We start from the raw sequence: 21,779 nt of genomic DNA on the forward strand, positions 1-21,779 counted from the left end.
TACCATCATACACATGATTGTAACTCAGGGTCTCATAGGTCATTTTGGCCTTTTGTAGACGTTAATATATCATTTCATTTTATTTCATTTCATTTCTTGCTCCATCCACCATAGCTCTTGCTTTCGCTTGTGTGCTTCCACTCGGGCTCTACCTTTCAGAAAACACAAATACATAGGTATATGATGGGCCGATAAAGAGGGTGTAACCTATAGTAAACGGCCTGAATTTGTTGCAAACAAAGCCTAATGATGATGCCAAGTGAGGAGGGCTGAATAACCACTATGCAAATGCAACCCACTAAGCTCAAATTGAAGACTCAAGACTTATGATAAGCATATCCAAGCACAATGATCAATGCCAAGCATCAACAAAACCATGTAGGATACCTGAATAGCATGTAGGCATTCAATGCATAGACATTCATTGTGAATGCTTGCTGTTCAAACTTTGCTATAGCGAAGAACCCTTCAAATGTTGAGCTATTTGAGCTCTAATCGATCCAAGAAGATTGCCCAACTATCAAACCAACATCTGTGTGTTACAAACATACCCAACAAGGATCACATAGTCCATAAGCATTCAAATACATGCTATTTAGATAGTATACTGCAGACCTGCCCTATATTCACAGTCAATGAATGAGCTCAATGGCTCCAAATAGCACTCATGACCAAGCTTGCAAATGCTTGAACAATGACCAAGTGTTTTGCCTAAGTGTCAGGGACAAAGCATGAGCCGTAGGTGACTTTTGGGAGCTAGGACAGGGGCTGTAGGCAGCAGGTGCAAACACATGGACTACTGCTGGCTGGGCTGAAGCAACTGCCCACAATGGGGCACCATTGAAAGGCCTAAAGCAACCCTAGAACAAGTTGGAGCAAAGGGGAAGGTCAATGCATACCTTGGGATAGAAATGGAACTTGGGGCAGCCATGAAAGCTTCAAGCAAGCTTTTCGTCCTAGGCTGAATGCAATGCTGAAAAAGCTCCTCGAATGCCCGCTTTGATACTAGTTGAAAGATGGAGTAGGAGTGGAAGCAAGAGCAGAAGCAAGAGCTATGGAAGTTCAAGCAAGAGAGAGCAAGATAGTATGTGGGAGCTCCAGCAATCACAATGTGTGACTTGGCTTCCTTATTCTATTGTCATGTAAAGAATAAAAAATAAAGTGATAGTGACGGGTGGCCACCACATGTAGCGTATATGTGTGAAGGTAGTAAGTACAAGTAAATGTAGACGGCTAGGGACAGCGGCCTTTAACCCCTAACAATCAATATACATAAGATGTCTCATTGGATTGCTTGCATGTGTGTGTTGAGATATGTTCAGTGCACTTATTCTTATGGTCTGACATAAGGTCATGGTTTGGTTTTATGGGTTTACACTGATTTAGATTGGGCCGGAGATCCCAACATCGAGTATACTCATGGTGTCTGTATCTTCTCTTTGGGCATGGTTCCCATTTCTTGGTCAAGTCATAAGCAAGAGATGGTGGCTGCTTCCATAGCCAAGGCAGAGTATTGAGCTCCCTTTGGCAGTACCAGAGGCTTTCTATCTAAGGGGTTGTTGGCAACGTTACATTTTTCATGTGCTTCATTGACTTTCCTATTATTAGCCTATGGTTGCAATATGTTGGTGTTCACTATGAGTTCACTAGAGAGAAGGTTGAGCTTGGCACTGTTTGCCTAGAGTTTGTGCCTTCATCAGCCGATTTTGTAGATATTTTGACTAAGATGTTCAATACCTTCTACCTAGGGTCCGCGTGGGTGCACCCTCTTCTACTACTTTAGATTGATGGGGAGAGGGTGATTTCCTTTGGCTTTCCCTTCCACATTGAGAGGGGGCGGCCTTCTTCTCTTAAGGGTGATAGGATTTTGATTCATTATTGCTTCACATATAGTTATTTTTTGTATATTGTATCATTATTTGCATCCTCTTGATGACTACAACAGTTCAAATGGCACCGTTGTATAACGTTTTGCACTAACATAATGATTTGCATTGCCCTTTGCATAACCCCATGCATTGGCATTTTGTTCTAGTAAACATGCATGTGTGTGCACTTATCTCTTTTTGGTCAAAGAGTGGTCGATTCTGGATCCTCCATATTCGCGGCAACTCACATGGCAATCTCCTAGGGTAGTCTCCCTTTGCTTCCATCTATATTTTTTGCCTTTGTAGGTCTTGGTACGCTACTCGGCAGTCAAAGAGTGCTCTTTGTTCGATGCCTTGTATATCTAGGGTAATCACTTGGGCTCCCTTGGTAAGCTAATCATGGTCTTTGTAGTCTTGATAGGCCAGTGGGCAGTTGACGTGGACCCTTTGTCTGATGTTTGGGTTGCTTTGGGGTGGGACTCCTTGGGTTTAAAGAAAATAAAAATATCTGGGCTTGGGCTAGTACAGGTCCTTTCTGGTTTTGATTTGGGCATGAGAGGGGGTGTTTAGCTAAAAATGTATTGTATGCTAATTAGTCATATTAAATAGCCCCAAAACCAGCTTAATTAATTAAATTACCAAACTATTATTAAGAAGAAATGTGTTCCTAGAGAGTGTTTGTGTCCCGTAAGCCAAACCTGAATTTGGGAGGACCTAGCCATATATGAATAGACAGGTTGCCCACTACTTGGCCTTAATGTCATTTGTGTAGCTTGTAGGTGCCTTCTCTCTGCTGTCCACACCTGGTTCATGGAGGATATCTCAGTTCAAGCTGCTGCCCACTGTTATCAATCATTAGTTTCCTGTTGTTCAACCCCCTGCTGCTGTTGGTGACTGCCATCCATCATCAGTTTCCTGCTGTCTAACCTCCTACTGCTGTTGGCAACTGTTTGCAGCCTACTGCCATCACCAGGACTGATGCATTTAGCCTACTGCCATCACCAGGACTGATGCATTTACTTTTGACCTACCATTTCCAGCCTGTGTTTGGACCTGCACAGCTGTTGCCAGCCTGCCATGTGGCTTGCCAGATCATTGGTCAAATCTGCGTTTTGCTATTGTAGCCTAGTCTGCCTGTTTGTCATTAATCCAGCCACATCTGAGTTGTGCTTGCTGCTACAATATTCGGAGGCTCCTTGCTGTGTTTCGGGATCCGTCAAAGTATGACACACTCTTCTGCTCTTACTCTCTGCCTTGGTCCTGTATACATGGGAGTTTAGGGGTTAGTACTTCACCTTTGCATAGTGTGTTTGCTGCATTGAGAATTGTATTTATCCATTATTTAGACTTATTTATCTTTTGTATTCACTGTCTCTATATTACCCTAATCCTAACTTGTTTTTAATTGGTCTTTGCGATTGCTATATGATTGTGCTTGTATTCTGTAGTCGAGCATTTCCTTACAATTAATAGTAGATCGTATAGCTCGGTTGATGACATCAGGGGCTGAATGGCCAGGTAGACAACAAAACGCAATAGGACAGCACCTTGAATCTGATGGAAAACAGGTTGTCTAATGTCTAATTGATGTTGTCAGCTGAGGAAGGAAACATGTTGCTTGAGTAGGGCAGCTTGCTTCAATAGCAAAATGCAGCAGTAGCAGCCCATCTATGCACCAGGCACCTCTTGGAAGGCTGGTGACTGATGGTCAGCAGTTTGTTGAAGAAGTCCTCCACTGATGGTGATGTCATCCAGATGGACAAGAGGCTGAGAAATGATAAGGGACAAATGGATGCCACTACTGGCTTTATTTATAGAGGATTGTGGTGCGTTTGTCCTAAAAAAAATAAGCAATTTAGTTTTGGTAGTCAGCATCAATAGCTTTTTGGGGTGGTTTTAAGGAGACATAATTAGGGATGAATGCACAATAATGTAGGATTAGTGCAAACCCTAATATTAGTGACTCAATAATGCATTTGCATGCAATATGCCTTGGGTCTTACTACTTTGATAAGATGCATCTGAATGGAATTTTTAGAAGGTAGATGCTTCCTTGATCAAATTTCTCAATATAACAAGCTTTCTTTAAGTTTCCATTTAAAGCGTGTGTGTAGACTGTTTCATGGGTAGGACTAGGGTACAAAGATTAGGACTAGAGCTCAAGCTTGAGAAAAACCAACAAAAAATAAGTTTCTGCAACATCTTCTTCATAATTGATTAATATATCAAAGCTTATTCTAAAGTCCTTACAATTTGGTGCTAACACTAGCATTTATAATATTTTATTTGCACGTTTGGTGCTAACATTCAAATCCTTGAATAAAATTGCTTTATGGATCTAGTCACACAGAATGCCATAGAGACCATCAGATCAATATCTCTTATATTAGTATGTGCACTATAAGGTTTTTGGTTTACAGATTGATAGCTATTTTCTTAACTCCAACTCTTTTTTCTTGTTTTATAATTTAGTGATGACATATCGCTGGATGGATTGCAAGAAGAGCTGGAGCGATTTCAGAGCCAACAAGTGGGTGCTACTTTTTGGGTGCTTCATTCTAATGAATCAGTAAATGATTAGCTTTTGTCTTGACCTAGGTTGAGATTTTTGTACCCTTGCCATATCAAAGATGTAAATCGCTCAAATGGAGCTCAAATAGGAGCTCTAGGTTATGAATCACATTTATTTGGTTGGCCTAACCCAAGGCCTTAGTGGTGATAGAGATTGATGTTTTTTCTTAGCATAAAAATTATGGAGCTCAAATAGGAGGACTGGGTTATGAAACACATTTATTTGGTTGGCCTAACTGAAGGCCTTAGTGGATAGAGATTGATGTTTTTCCTTAGCATAGAAAATATAGTACAAGTGGCTAGGGAGGGAGAAGTTGAGGTAAAGGAACAGTAAATATATAGATGCTAGGTTGATTATGAGGTTGAGGGAGATATCACACTTGTTTAGATAATCAAGTGATAAGCCACCATGATGAGAGATGCCTCGATCTTTTCCTGACTGAGCTATAGAAGCATTGTGAGAGGCTAATAAAGTGTAGAGCCAGAGTCTCAGCCACATATCACGAGGTTGTCCATGCCTATCAATTAGCTCCCTTATCATTCATGGGACTAACAATATAAATACTCGGACATTAGAGCAGCGGAGTGGCTAAGACTATCCACCATGTTAATATTAGATAGAGACAGAGATTTCTCAAATTGTGACACAAGATCTTTCCAGAGGAGAGTACATACCTACACCAAGGTACAATTGACATTAAATTCCTGGTCGCTCTCTACCCCATGAATAAAATACTATCTGGTGTCATACTTATTGGGCAGAGTTAGTAGTAGATTACTCACCATGATTGAACACTTAAAGCATGCTACATGGGGATTGACTAATGTCATGCATTTCTTGACTAGCACTAGTTTCTTTAGAGTTTTTCCATGATACAAAGGACATGGACTTTGGGTTTGTCTTGGTATGCCAATTGTCCATGTAGTATGGATTGACTTTCTACTATTTTTACTTGTTTATTTCTTGGTTGTCTTGCATGGTCCTGTGAGAGTGTGCAACAGAAGAGGAAAGACTACAAAGAAAGAAAGAATGAAGCGATAAATCTGTACTGAATCTGAATGGATGCTGAATACAAAGAATGGTTGATCAGCCCCTGCATGCAGCCCAAGACGTCAATGAGGGCACTGGATTAGGTTGATAATGGAAGGCAGCACTGGAATATGGACGAATGTCCTAGATATCGGAGTGTGCTGAAGATCTAAAAAAGGAATAACGACCAGCCGATTGGGGGCAGGCCATAAATAGCCAAAAATGCCAAAAACTGGCTGACCTGTTCCAGGAGCATCACAAAATGCTAGCTGAATGCAGTAAAAATGGGAAAATGTTGTCACCTACTAGTCAGCTGGTTGTCTCATCAAACTAGTGTGAATGCAGCCTCCTGCCCCATTGAAAAAGAAATGTAGAGCGCTAGAAAATAAATCAGCCAATGTGAAGACACCTAAAATTGAGTGAAAAAGAAATGCATGCTTTAGAAAGAGCTGCCTCCTCCATCAAAACACATGATAGATTGAGTGTTAGATCTCCTAATGTCCTTGTTTGACTCAGCCTAAGGTTCACAGGTAGGAGATGACTGTGCAAGACACATACGACTGCTAACACCCCCTCTCAGATCTTGGGTGTGGCTGAAGGCCAAAGAAGATAGAATGGATCCAAGGGTGGTAGAATAAGTGCAAAAATTGATAAAGTCTATCGATGAAGAAGCTCCTCACGATCTTGGGAATCCTTCTCTAAAACACGAGGGGTTGAGGAATCCACAACCACATCAGTGACATTGTAAGAGGAACAGGGGGTATGAGGGAATTTGCCAAAGGAGATGGTGGGGGATGGGATGGAACATGTGGGATAGGTGGTGCACAATTAGGATTAGGGGCGACTATGGAAGTTTGCCTTGGATCTTGCACAATGAAAGGGGAATGAAGCCTGTAAATTCCCCTTCTGCCAACCTATTGCTAAAATGGCTCTTGAAGAAGAATCTTGAATAAAAACAGCCCATTTGACGACTCTTAAAGAAGAATCCTCAGTAAAGATGGCTTGCTTGGTGAAGACAACCTGGGTACTGAGTCTAATAAGGCAATGAATTGAGAGGAGTGGGAAGCCCAAGTCCAAACCATGTAGGACTTTTGAAATAGAGCTTGATGTATGGTTAGGCAATGGTAGAAAAGTGCCAACACCACTAATAGACACCAAACAAATGTCACCAAATCTTGATTCTACCATGGACGAAGACCTTGAGCAAATCTCCTCAAGGAGTCATACGACTCGAAGCACCACTATTAATGAGCCAAGGCCTTTATGAAGACTAGATAACTGATGAAATCTTTGGGTACGGTATGGATCAATTTAGTGGTTTTTGTGTCAAAAGGTAGTTTATATCTCCATGTGGCATACTGAATATGACATCTAGGTCTATTGGGTTGGTTTTCAAACTATTCATTTCAATTTTAACCACCTCTATTTTGCTACCTAGGAAGACTAGACCATTGGCTCCGTCTTCGATGAGTCTTGTGTTACTCATACACAAATGACCAAGCAATAGGTTGTAGTTGATTCCCTTTATTACAGCAATGTTGACAAACAACTTAATTCCTGCAATCTTGACTAGCCAATCTTTAAGCATGCATACCAAGTGAACTGAAAAGTGCCACTAATAGGCACTACACAAATGTTGCCAACTCTGATTGTACCCTTTGATGGATGAAGACCCTGAAGCAAATCTCTTTGAGAAGTCATATGACTGAAAGTGCTGCTGTCAATGAGCCAAGATCTCTTGAAGACAAGACAACCGATGAAATCTTTGGGTAGGGTATGTATCAATTTAGTGGTTTTTGTGTCAAAAGGTAGTTTATATCTCCGTGTAGCATACTAAATGCCTTGGCCCATGAACAAAGTGACTTGATCATCAGTTGACTTGGGTAAGCCAGTGGTGGCGACTTTAGCGAGAAATCATTGATACTCAGCCATCTTGACATTCAAATCATCCCTCCTAGTGATTCAAAACTCTTGGATCCCATGGTGTAGATTGATTTGCGATTGCAAGCCGCATAGTGATCAACTAGATGTGTCCAACACTTGGAGACAAGGTAAAAGTATTGTAGTTAAGATTAAAACTTGGGCATAAGACCTTGTATCAACTACACTATAGCTATGACATTTTTGCTCTTCCAAGAGCGACCTACCTCATATGAGAAGTAGCGGAGGCCAAGCTGGGGTTTCTACCTGTTGAACAAGTTTCGACAAGCCTTGGGAATCTGAGACATGCTGTATCAAATTTGACCAAGTGTAAAGTTAGAGCCATTGAAATGAGTCTTATTTGTAAAACACATGATTGACTTTTGCAAATGGATGGGTGTCTTGAGGAGGATAGGTGGGTGGCATAGGATAGAAAGGAGGGTAAGTAGGTGCTACATGATGCATGAAATTACCTGACATGGTGACTCTAGAGGTTTGCTTCAAAGGAGGTGACTAACTTGTGGATGGTCCACATGCAAAAAAGGTATAGGATGACCCATTGTATATTGGGAGAATAGGTGGGGCTTGAGATAATGGGGTGGGGTACCCATGCATACAGGTCTCTATGAATGATTGGATTGGGGAATAAACTCCCACTACTGATGCATCTCGATCACGTAGGTGTGTAAAAGTAGAGGACCTAAAACGATAGGATGAGTCTATATTTGAAGATCCCCCAGTGGGGTATGTCATTACATATGTCGAATGGTGAATGGTGGTGTGGAAAAAGGTGCACTTGGTGATTGATATTCTGTGAATGGCAAAGACAGGCTTTTATAGTAAAGTTTACTGCTCTGAAAGGTGACCAACTACATACATCACATGATATTGTGGAAGTGACAAGATAACATGAGTGCAAACACTAGCTAGTAGGAAACAACTATTTCTTTAAAGTGAAAGTCAGGCCAGCTATCCAAAAAGACACCTTACTATGCTAAGATTTATGTCGATATGGGTGGAATAGAGAAGGGTGGGTGGGATTGGAAATTGTGAGAATGAAAATTCATTTTTAGGAAACTGAAAATAAGATGATGGTTGTTGAAATGATGATGCACCAACTTTATTTTGACTTTGAAAAACAAAACTTGAAGGAAGACTTGAAGAAATAAATTTTGTATTTTTTAAATATGCACCTCTTCTTGTGTTGACATTTAGAAATTGGTCCTCTTCTAGACTTATTACATAGTCGATAAACTAAAGTCTATATTCCTTATAACTTGTTCCAAAATCTTGCATGGATGTGGAAGCAAAAGAAGAAGGTATAGGTACCCATGGATCGAGCTCCACGAAGGCTTTTACTGTAGGCTGAGGGGGAGGGAAGAAGAAGGGAATGTAAGTACGGGGAAACATGAGAATGACAATACTTTAAACTTAACCAATTTGATCAATTATCATCATGAAAAATTTAGAGAGAGAGAGAGAGAGAGAGAGAGAGAGAGAGAGAGAGAGAGTCGACACCATGTTGAGAGGGGAGCTGACCCCTCCCCTTTTTAGGAATTTATTGAGACAAAACTAGGGGCACTAGGTGCTTGAACCATATACAAAAGGATTGATTTGTTGCAATTCTGAAAACTATGGTCTTGAAACCCTAATTTCTGCAAACTTTGGGCAGCAAGTTGATTCTCTTTTTTAGTGCTTGAATTAGATAAAGCTAAGTAGAAAGTGTTTCTTGAAGGAGGGATAGATAGGAGAGTACAAAGCATGCGGCTGAAATTTCAGCATGAGAGCTTGTTTTAAATGAAGAGAGAGACCTCTAAAATATAGGTGTGGGGCTTGAGTGCTCAAAAGTGGAAAGTAGAGGTTACAAATGACAAGTGCTTGTTGAAAATGACTAGTGCAGGGACACTTGTCTCTTCAAAATGACACGTCCTCTTCTAGATGCTACATGTGAGTTTTCTAGAGAAAGAATCTTTCAAACCTTCTACTCTAAAAATCTCTCAAATGATTAAGAATTTGAGAGAGCTGTTGAAGAAAAAATAGATCCTTGCGAAATTTCAGAGCTTTTGATACGAGCATAATTTCCATTTGAGCAACTTACAAAAATAGTAACCTCCTAAATTTTAGGAGTTGCTAAATTTAGCTTTTGAAGAGCTTCTTTATGTAGGTTTACCAGTTCATGGTTTGTTTTTTCGATCATGAGCATTTGGTTTCACTTTTTGAAACCACTCGTTATATAGGCTTCTAGTCAATGTGATTATCTGAGTGTAAAAGTCTTAGTCATTTGAGCTTTCTGGTCAATCTGACCGCGCGACTAAAACTTTTAATTTCTCTTGGGCATCTCGTCAATGACGACCCAAGTATAATTATAGGGTGTTCTGGCCATTGGCCATCCTTTAATAGAAAGATGAACATTTAATCATATCTTGAAATACTTAAATAATACAAATCGCCTTTCAAAGTACATGAGGATCAAATTGATTTGGAATCATTGAGCCAATATGTCTTGGTAATAATTGATATACAAAAGGTTTATTATAGGGAAAGCCCTAAGCTAAAAAATAGGAGAACAAGAAGGGTGATTCCAAGGATGAGAAGAAGAAGAAGCCCATGTGCCCACACCATGGGAAGGGCGATCATCTTGAGGAGAAGTGCTGGCAGAAGTATCCCCATTTGAAGCCCAAGGAGGGGTCCAAGGATTTGAAGGCCATATCCGCTACCACACACTTGTTTGAGGTGGAGGATGTGATCCTTGCTTCTTCTTCGAAGGAGAAGCCTTGGGTCATGGATAGTGGGGCCTTTTTCCACATGACTTACCGCGAGGATTAGCTTCAGGACTCGCAATCTAAAGGGGAATTTGTCACCATTGGTGACAACTCTTCAGTCCAATGAAATAAGTGAAAATGCTTGGATATCCCTAGTGTCCCAAGCCCTCTGAGCAGCTATTCTTTGGGGTGGTGCCTGTGTGACAACTTCTTGCCTTTGTCAACATCACGCTGCTTGTCGAGAGGTTGCTACTACACCCTCTTGCCTTTGTCCACGGTCTCGTGCTTGTGGAGGGGTTGCAGAAGCCAAATCACTAGGATGTTCTTCTTCCCCACTAACATAATCCCAAAGACCCTTTGCAACAAGCACATTTTTCATCATAAAGGACCACAAAGAATAGCTATTGCCATTCAATCTATCCTCTTTCGAAACATTAGTGAAAACATCATTCTGTCCATGAGCTGCCATGATAAATGCCACTTAATCAAATGCCAAAAGAGCAATTACGAAAGGTGGCTGACCTTGAAATCTTCAAATTCTGAGAAATTACAGAAAATGCCAAGCTGTAATTGACCCAAATTTAGTCAAAAGAACCACCAAATCGTGTCACACTTAACCAATACTGCCTCAATATGCTGAAATTTTCCAGATTTCAGCAAATGACACGCTGTTCAAGACAATAAGAGTGCTCAGCAATACTAAAAACACAAAAGCCTCAAAATTTGACTGTCCAATGTGCGTCGTTTTAGTCAATTTCAGGCCACAAACACATCACATGTGCCGATTTCTGCCAAAAATACAAAAACCCCAAATTTTCTAACCTAAATATCTGCAAATTTCTTCAATTTGTGCACTGAAGTAGTTGTTGAAGCAAAAATTGACCTGTTTCTGCAAAAGCCCTTTGCTTTTGCTCTGAAATTCTGATTAAAATAATAAAATATACTTGTAGCAGCTGCGCAGATCTGAAAATATGCTGATGTGGCAACTCGAGAGCAAGCAGAACTAGTTCTGAGCTGCATGGCTGCTGACATGGCAGGCTGGAACAGATCTGGAGCAGTTCTGGACTGCGCCTGCTAAATTAGGGTTTTTGGACCGCAGGTGTGAAATTAGGGTTTTCTGGACTGCGCCTGTAAATTTAGGGTTTTATGGGCTGTTCTGAACAGCCATGACAGGTTTCAGAGGCTGAGTAGAACAAAGAAGGCGCATTAGAAATACAGGTTGCCACAAGCAGGAGCAGTACGTGGGCTGAGCTGAGAGTGAAGAGAGCAGAGAGACAGCTGGCTGAATAGCTTTGATACCAAATGTAAGAGTGAAGTACAACAATGGAGCAGAAGTGGACATGACTGATAGATACATGAAGAGTGTAGTCACAGTATGACAGTTTGCATAATAGAATTTGAAGTGCAAAGTACAAAGTACAACCTTTAGACTTTAGAGCTATGAAAGTGTCTTAAAGTGCATTCACGCACAGATGTATATATTGTGCGGTAAGTGCAAAATGTGTAACATAAATACATAGATGAAAATAAAAGTGACTGGGGGAAAAAAGCTCTCTTATGGAGAGTAAGAAGTGCTCCAGTGTCCTATGTGCAGATCATTGACACTCTTGTGTGAGCGTAGGCATGAGTAAAGCCCAACATTCACTATATAGTGTGTTTGCTGTATGAGCACTGTATATTCATTATTCATATACTTTATTATTCACTGTGTTCACTGTCTTTGAGTTACCCTAACCCTAATCCTGATTGTGTTCCATGTTTATCAATCTGTGCTTTGTCGTACATTTGGTTTTGTGCTTTTCCCGTTTAGAGCATTTCTTTACACGGTATTAGAGCTAGGTACTCTCTGAGAAACCTTGGCCTTTGATCGGAAAGCACGTCCGCAGAAGCAAGAGCAATAGAAGGGTCGGATGACTTCAAATACATTTACGCCGCTTCAGTCTTCACAGCCAAACATAGATAAAAATGATTAGGAGTGGGTTTCTCAACTTGCTACTGCTTGATCTAATATGGGCGGAGAACCATCGGACTACCATGGAGTCCATAGATCATATCAAATTTTTGTTGCTGAGCATGATCTCATCCTTATGCATAGGGCTTAGTAGGAGATTGAAGGTAAGCTTGAGTTTTCTCCTTTAGATTTCGTGCACAGAACTAAAGATCTTGCAGGATTTTCAGAATCTCCACTATGGACCGGCCATCCGCAAGTGGAACCTTGCTCGGATTACACATCACTTCCACAATACTTTTTTTCTCTAATGCTAGGTACAAACCCTATTATTTCAGATTCTATGCCAACTGATTCTGTATTTTCTGTTGGATCAGGAGATGCTTGTCAAGAAAGAACTCTTCAAAACAAACTTTGATTTGTGAGTAATGAGGAAGACAGATACTTCTTTATGAAGTCAAAACTAGCATTGGAGCGTTGGGCACACTTGATTGACCGCTATGCGATTGGGATAGGGCCTGTCGCATAAATTTGGATCATGAGCTCCAAAACTTAAAAATCACAGACAAGGATGACTTGAAAGTAAAGTTGGTTGAGTATCGGCATCTTCTCATTGAGTTCTCAACCACTAGGGCTCCTAAGTTCTCTAACGATCAGCTTACCCTATTCCTTAATAATCTGCCAAGAAAATATTTCCATTTTGTGCAGTAGGTGATTTCATAGCCTCAGATGCCCATATTTTATGAATTTGAGTGTTACCTGTTGCGTTATGCACGGTTGTTTGATCGATTTCATAACATCTCCTTGATAGAGGGGGCTTTAGTTGCATCTTCTCAAAGGGGGCAACAGGACAAGGGAAATTAAAACTCAAATCAAAATCAAAATCACTAGAGAGCTTATAGCAACAGACACTCGTGACACTCACAGCCAGTGTGCTCGTGGACGAGGAGTTCGAGTTCGAGTTATAGCATTTGCTAGCAGGGCATGGTCGATCGACGCCCTCTGAGATCGATGAGGGGTGGTTTGAGTGGTTTGCAGACATATGTGAGATGGGGCTCTAGTAGCTCTCATCCTGTGCTTGATCATGACATTCCCCCCTTGCCTACAGTTACATAGCCATGGCCTAGGGAGCCATCATTTGATGATGATGGTAACCTCATCAGTGAGGATGAGTATGAGAGTGTCTCATCATCCGATGTTGAGGGGTTATCTTTAGACTCTCTTGATGAGTGCTTTCATGATGATGTTGATGATTATGTATCATTGACGATTGTATCCAAATTGGCAGATTTCACTCCTGACTCTTAAGTCCTGACTCCTATGAGAGTTGTATGATGTATCATGTATGATCATTAATCTCATTTTGTAGTGGCAATATTGTAGTCTATTTTCACTTTAAAGTTTAAACATGTGTCTTATCATTTATAGGTTTTAAAAAAAAAGTTAATTTTCTTTTCGTACTAATATCGTGCCGTACCTTATAAAATCATAAGGTACCATTTAGTACCATACCATATCGTACCTTTCGTAGTTGACAACCATGGTTTTTATAGGTTGGATGGTTGGGTTTGTGATGTTGATCAACAGAGGTCAATGACAATATATTGCTTTACTTTGGGTGCAGGTGTTATCTCATGGTGTAGCAAGTAGTCGCCCACTGTTGCCCTTTCTTCCACAAAGGCGGAGTATACAGTGGCGTCTTCTACCACATAGGTTAGTGTGGCTTCAGAGGTTGCTAGGAGAGCTTGGTTGCCCTTAGACAGGTACTATGCCACTGCATTGCAACAATGAGAGTTGCATTGCTTTGGCACAGAACCTTGTGTTTCATGCTAAGCCGAACCAAAATAAGATTCAATACCATTTCATTCAAGAGAAGATCTTGGATGAGACCATTGATGTGGTTTACTATAAGACAGAGGATAATCTACTAGATTTGTTTACGAAGGTTGTTTCTTAGGTTGTTCTCTAGTAGCACTCTAGATCCTTGAGCCTTATGTTGCATCCAAGATCTTAGAGGGGGTGTTAGAGATTAGTCATTCCGTGGACTAGCATTTTTCATGATACAGTTGGTGCAATCAGTTCTCTTGGAGGGGCTTATGCATTTCTTGTCAGTCATTTGGGCATTCTTTTCAGCAGTTGCGAGTGTTTGGGCAGGTCTAATGCCACATGGGCAGTGTATTTATTGCAGCATTTAGGTGGTCCGTTTTGTGCGTTTTGGGCCAGCTTTGGTAGGTTGGCCAAATATGGCAATAGTCTGCCAGATTTTACTGACCGACCTGCCGTATTTTATGCATTCTTTTGTGCTATTTATAGCACCACTTCAGCATGCCCTTCTCACTTCTATTTTCAGGTTCTAGTGAGAATCTTTCATCCTTTGTGTTTACTGAAAATATACTCTCAAAGATTGTCCAAGCTACATGTGAAGTTTCTGCTTTTTTGATATTCTCCAACATAGTATTATCAATGACTATAGATAGACAATACATTACCTTTTTATCTTTTGCATTTCATTCTTTCCACGCCTTTAATTCTTCTACAATTGCAGGATTATTTCAGCATTCATTGACTGTGGATTTTTGTGCTCTTTTGTCTCTTTTCTTTCTTCCTTTCTCTTGTGTTCACCCCTTCCTCGTTTGCGACTCCTCCCTCTCCTTTGCCTTCACCCCTTTCATCCTTGACAACTCCATCTACTACTTCGTCATCGAGTATTTCTATCTCTTTACCATCTCCTCAGGTTTCTTTGGGCAGATTGTGCCATCAGAGAGAAAGCCTTCTTTGTTGGATGAGGAGAATCTAGCTTTCCTTAGTGAGGGGGAGTCCTTACCATAGATAGGTACTTTATATGTACCGGACTCTCCTTTGTCTCTTGGGCATGAGGCTGAGCCAATCACCATTCCTTGGTGGTATCAGAGGCTCACGCAAGATTTAGGGATTATTCAATTTCTTGAGACGCCTTTTGGCCCACGTAGGCCAAGTAGGCTTCAGGGCAGGTGGGATAGTTTACTATATGTGAACTATGCCATTATGTCACATATTCTTAAGGACCATGAGCCTACTACAGTTAACAAGGTTATTGCATAGGAGGTTTGGCACAGTGCTATGTAGGTTGAGCTCGATTCTATCGAGTAGAACAAAACTTGGGTGTTGGTTCCTCGTCTGAAGAAGCAGAAGGTGATTGGTGTGAAGTGGGTCTATAAGACTAAGTATCTTGCAGATGAGATTGGACAAGCATAATGCATGGCTTGTTTTGCCAAGGGATTCTCACAGTGGGTAGGTTTGGATTACTTTGAGACTTTCACACCGACAGCTTGGACGTCCACTATTTGAGCTATCTTGGCTTTATCCGCTCATCACAATTGGTTTTATCCTATGGTTGTAAAGTTGGCTTTTCTAAATGGTGTCTGGGAGGAGGATATTTATGTCTCTTAGCCTCCTAGTTTTCTTGTGTAGGGGAAGGAGGACCATGTTTACAAGTTGTCAAAGGTCCTCTATGGCTTGAAGCAAGCTCTTATAGCTTGGTATGAGTAGATTGATCGATTCTTCTTGGATGGTGGCTTCAATCACTCAGATCATGACCCCAACCTTTATTACAAGGCTGTGGAGGACAGGTGCGTCTTGGTCATCTTGTATGTTGATGATCTCAGTATCACAGGGAGCAACACACAGGAGATTGATCGTACATGGACGATATTGGGCAAGGAGTTCGACATGACCGATCTTGGGATCCTACATTTCTTCCTTGGATTGGAGATCTATCAGGGAGATCTATCAGATGGTATAGAGCATTTTGATTTCCCAACACATGTACATCTTCGAGCTTCTTTTGGAGTTTGTTATGGCCATGTGTGGGCCTATTTCTTGTCCCATGGACCTCAAGTCCAAGTTATTGGTAGCAGGTGATCCCTTTCTCGATGCTACCTGCTACAAGTGCCTTGTTGGCTCTTTGATCTGGTTGATCCACACTCGGCCAAACATTCTCTTTTGTGGTGTCTTTGTTGTCTTCTTTCACGATGGTTAGGACTACACAAGCTCATTGGAGAGCCGCCTTGTATGACTTGCTCTACTTATAGGGGACACGATCCTACGGGATCATGTATGGAGAGGGGGCCACTCTTTCTGGATGGAGTGACTGTGATTGGGCAAGTGACATGGATACGCGATGGTCCACTACAGGTTATGCCTTCTCCCTTGGATCGAGAGCTATCTCTTGGAGCAACAAGAAGCAACATTGTAGCCATTTCTTCTATAGAAGCTGAGTATTGTGCATTTTGTTCTATGGCTATGAAGGCAATGTGGCTCCATTGTTTGTTGGTAGGGATTGGATTTCCCCTGATAGAACCTACGGAGTTGCATGTGGACAACCAAAGTGCCTTCACTTTAGCAAAGAACCCGATGTTTCATGCTCGCACAAAGCATATCGAGGTTTAGTACCACTGTGTTCAACGGTGGATCATGAATTCCAAGTTAGTAGTGGCCTATTGTCCTACTGAGGACAACGTAGTGGATCTCTTCATGAAGCCTTTGCCCAAGGCTTCTATGCTTCATTACATAAGATTGTTGGGTCTTTAGACACTCCCAAGATATGAGAGGGAGTGTTAGCTTGCCACTTTTAATGCTGTTAGTCTGTCATCTCCCAATTGTGAGCTCCTATTAGAGTGTGTGACGGAGACATGGGAGCTTTGGTATTTTAGTATGCATATCTCCTATTTAGGCCCTTTTTCTATGTTTGTGAGTTGGCTTACACCTCCTGCCAGTGCCTACCTATTTCCTAGATGAGGGGACCATACATACCATCATGCCTATCTAGAAGTCTGGGGATTCTTTAGATCTTGGTAGTTATAGGACCATCATGATGGGCCACACATTGGCTAAGATATATAGAGCAATGATGGAGGCTGAGCTCAGTGCATTTGCAGGGAGAGGGAGCTTGAGAGCAGTAGGACATGCTAGGTTCAAATAGAGAATGTAAGGGATTCTCCACACTATATCACATTTTCACCTTGAGGGGCACGATTCAATAGGCTAAAGCGAGGAAGAAGAGACTGTACTGCTTTGTGGATTTCTGCGAAGCCTTTGATACAACTCGATGAGATACACTATCATAGAGGCTATAGAGATTGGGGATTCCTTTAGGCATGATTTGGGGTATTTATGCATTGCATGATAGGGTGGTAGGTAGGGCAAAATGCCGAGGACTTTCAGACATTGTGTCTCACACCATTAGAGTGAAGTAGGGATGCCCCTGTGAAGATATGCTACGGTTTGTATTGAGGAAACACAACATGTATGACCAAGGCTAAAACACAAAGACTTAGACAAAGACACATAAAACTCAAACCCTAAACGCAAAACACAAAATGCAAACGCAAAACGCAAAACGCAAAACGCAAAACTCAAAACTCAAACAACAGAGACAAACACAAAGAGAAGAAACTTTGAAGTAAACGAATGCTATAAATGAATGTAAGAGTGTATAGAATGTGGAAGAGCAAAGCAATGTAGTGTGAAATCAACACCAAATGGAGCAATTGCATGACCAAGTCTCACTTCTTGAGCCCCATAAGCATTTAGGGGTGCAAATGCATTACCAAACATGCTATTTTGTGCCCTGACATCAAGCCAATGCTACCATACATAGGGCTTTGCACATTTCCAGCCATACTTGAATTCATTGGTCCTTGCACACCATGCATTGGTTGCTACATACCATAGGGATTTGCGCCAAACATTTCTGTATGCAGTCCCTATCCAACCATAGCATGAAAAATCGTGCTACCACTAAAGTATCTTAGCTGTCCCATCATAGTATGCATGTCCGGTTGTGCGAAATCCATTGAATTAGCACTTGCATGATGGCCTCACATTTGCATTCCTTGCCTCGTAGGTACCAACTGTTTTGCTTCATTAGCATCTTTGAGAGCTTCATGTGAAGACTTTGGCATTATCTTCTATGCACCTTGCTGTCCCAAAGGTGGAGAAGATAACTTCTTCTTCCTGCCCTTGCTATCCTTGTTCGGAGAATCGAGTAAACTAAGGATCCTTTGCCAATTTAGTAGAGAGATTTGTTGCTGTCCTCATTCGATTCTTGAATTGGTCATCAAATTCCTCTTCACTTTACTGGTCATCAATCTCATTATGCCTTGAAGGCCCTACATCTTGCCCAACAACAACATTTGCAGCTTGCTGTCCATGGAATCTTGTGTTTCATGCTTGTATGAAACACATTGAGATACATTATTACTATGTGAGAGAGAGAGATCACATGTAGGGGAGATTAGCATGATCTACATCCCCACACGAGAATGTTGCATACATTTGCACTATCACATGAAAATTTTGAGGAATTTCGAAAATCCTTGAACTTACTATCCTTTGATGATTGATTCACTCGTCGTACATCATCACATTGGCATTGTAGGGGGGTGTTAGAATTGGTCAATTATGAGGAGTGCCCAAGGTAATTCGTGTGGTGTGGACACTTATTAAAGTTTCAAAATATAGTGTGTTTAGGGCTTTAAAAGTGGTGACACTAGAGTCTAGAGTTAAATTAACTGAGAACTCTAGTTGAGTTAGGGATAGGTCTAACTTACTCAAGAGCTATTGTACTTTCATTCTATCATTCTAGCACTTGCATCTTTTGAGTATGGAACTACTACTACTCTTGCTCATTGTCGTGTTCACACACTCTCTCTCTTCCTCCATTTCCAATAGTTAGAGATGTGATTGCAAAGGTATTAATTCTCAGTAGCCTTGGCGATCTTCTATATCGAGTTAGAGTTAGCTTTCTATGAGTTGCATCATTCCTTTGGTTAGAGGGGGACCATGTTCATTACTCCTCCCTTTCTTGTATACAATCATGTTGACCCTGCAGCTCATGCATGCTCTTGTTTGCCAATATGTTTTCGAGGGGGGGGGGGGGGTGTAGAGAGCAATGTGAGAGTAAAGGCATGGCTCTATGACCAAAGTCCTAATACAATACGGCTTGTGGGCCTTTTCAAAAATTGGTACATTGACATTTTCACATCATATGGCTTTGTTCCAAAAAGAAAAAGTTGGCAAATTAGTGCCATGTCAAATCCAATCTGTCTCGCATAGATGTCTTGATGATGATTGACAAACAAATTGATTGTAAGTTCAGGCTGCCTTGTAACATCTCTTGTGGCCAGCTTAAAATGACATAACAACAAAAAGTGAACTAAGAAAATTACTTGCTATAGGCACATCCTTTTTGAGCTTGTCTCAAGGAAACCAAATCAAATTGCCAACTCAATTTACAAAAACCCTTAGAATTCAGTTGCCCCAACCGATACACAAATAAGTCTACTTCATCCATCGGCCTCCCTTCACAGTCCTTTAGACCACAATGCCAATATATGGCATGAGAAAGACAACACAAACTTTAAAGTTTGCTGACAACAAATTGAGGAGATGTACATTCCGTCAACCTTTATAAGGTGAAAAGTTAGAAATCAGTATATTAGCTTTAGAAATCTGTAATACAATGCCAACACATGGTGGTGTTTAGCTGATGCACTGAATATTAACTATTGTATGATGAAAAGCTATTCTAAATTGCTTCAAGATTTATCCATCAGCTTTGGTTGGTGGAGCATTGTCAATCCTTTGGCTCCTGGCATTAAAGTGGCATTAGTGCTTCTCACATAAGCTTCATATGCACTATTGTTTTTCCATTAAAAAAAAAAGGTCACATAAGTCAGGGCATTCTGTTATCTATCACGTTGTTTTGTATTTTTATTGGACCGATATTCAGCTGTTTGAAAGTTTGTCACAAAAGCAGTATTTGATATGGAATTTCTCTATGTGATTTGTTTTGTTAGGCATCTGTGCAGATGAATGCTCATAAGTTTTAGAGCATTGGTGTATGAACCATGTTAGCTGTAAACTGGCTTTGAACAACTGGAAACATATCAGAATGATATGTGAAATGAAATTGTGCTAAAAAATTGCTGTAATCAATGGAGATTAGTTGGCTGATGGTCCAGGGATTGATCAAGTTCCAACAATGATTGTAGAAGTTATTAAGTAGCAAAAAACATTTGAGTGTTTGGTGAATCATCTTTGTAACCTTGAACATTTTACTATTAGGTGGTTGCGAGTATCTTGGGAAAGGGCAGTGAGCTTCGGGAGTACGCTCGCGATGTGGAGGAGAAACTACGACTGGTGGAACTAGAATCTATTCAGGTTCTCCATTTGCAGACTATTATTGATGAGCCCTTCAAGTCAGTAGAAACTAGTAGGGTCCACTCTTTATTGCACAAGTGAACCCTGTCCACCTTGGCTTTGAATTGAACAAACTTTATAGCTTCTGATGTTGTGACACATATTTGACACCCCTTAAATTTGTGTAGAGTCTAGTTGCATCCCCCAGTTTGCCTGTAATTCAGTTCACATTTTCAACTTTTGTCTTGCGGTTTGGAAACGACCAAAATTTAAGGAAAAAGCAGGTATCACTTCCTGTTTGATAAACTATTCTGTTATTACATGCACTTTATCCAGTTTTCACTAGTTTGATAATGCAGTAGTATAAAGACAGACTGCTGGAATTGTGATCCCAACCCTACATTTTCTACAACATCTGTGAAGAAGGAGGTGGTGGAAAGGAGAAGCAGACCAAGAGATCCAAGACCTTTTTGCGAGTTCTGGAAACAAAATTTACCAACTAGTTTTATTCAAATGTTTTCAAGGGTGGAGTCTGCACTAAGTGAGAAGCACTAGAGCATTAGGTGAAAAAAGGAAAAAGACAAATTACGAACAGCAGCGCAACACGAAAGACTGAGGGGGAAATTTTTGATATGTAAAGTAAAGGTGCAATTGCTGGCTGCTGTGCCAGCTATGCACTCTATGAAAGAGGTATGATGGCAACATAGGATGACACAGGGCACCCCGGGCTGGAGACATGGGATAAACACCATTCCTTTCATGGTTTCATCTTCCTAGGAGATTTGCTCTTCTGCTAGCATGGAAGCTTCCCCTCCTGAGGGGGATCATGCAACATCTCTCTAGATGTTACCATGAGGGTGACTTCTACCTTGCTCTTTGAGTTGGGGTGCTTCATCTTCGTCCTCATCTCCATCTATCATCATGGTTCTTGGATCATGTGAAGACCAACATCAGGCTCCTCTTTTTCCTTTGCCCTTGATGTCCAAGGTTGAAAGGGGGTTCTTGTCTTGGTATTCTACATGATTCGGTACTTGTCTTCTCGACATTGGCCGGCCTTCCTTGCTGTACCTCCCCTTTGCATTGCATGATGATCATCATCTTTGTGCTAAGGTGCTTGGGTAAGTGAACAATTTTCCCATGAGGGATACTGTCCAAGTGGCACCTGATGCATAGGCATTCTCATCATGTAGCACACTCAAGTTTCCAAGTGTGAGGAAATCCATTCATGAAGCGATTTTTTTGAGTGAACTCAAAAAATCAAGCAAAACTTGAAAAATTGTCAGCACGTATTTTGTCACTCTGTCATTTCCTAGTTGTGAGCTTCATAAGAGTCTGAGGGAGGCATAAGAGCTTTGACTATTTCAGTCCATTCTTTTTGTGTGCATTCCTTTTTAGTGTATTTAAGGTGTGTCCACGTTGATAGTGGGCACGTTAAAAACCATTGCATTTCTTTTTCAGTGGCGGGGAGCAGCATTTCTAATGGGTTGCTAGATGATTGC

The 21,779-nt window shown here is 41.0% G+C and overlaps 1 protein-coding gene across 1 annotated transcript in view; it reads left to right on the forward strand.

The window, feature by feature from the left end:
• The window catches only part of POK (Vps52 / Sac2 family), a 156,475-nt gene that overhangs the window by 17,360 nt on the left and 117,336 nt on the right, over nt 1–21,779 (forward strand). The window contains exons 3-4 of the mRNA XM_087695563.1: nt 4,341–4,398; nt 20,206–20,301. Coding sequence (XP_087551689.1) covers nt 4,341–4,398; nt 20,206–20,301 — 154 coding nt within the window. The remainder of the gene's footprint in view (nt 1–4,340; nt 4,399–20,205; nt 20,302–21,779) is intronic.

This window comes from Lygodium microphyllum, chromosome 16, assembly GCF_053477565.2.
Source record: "Lygodium microphyllum isolate KBCC chromosome 16, Lygodium_microphyllum_v1.1.10, whole genome shotgun sequence".
In the NCBI taxonomy this organism is placed as follows: Eukaryota; Viridiplantae; Streptophyta; class Polypodiopsida; order Schizaeales; family Lygodiaceae; genus Lygodium; species Lygodium microphyllum.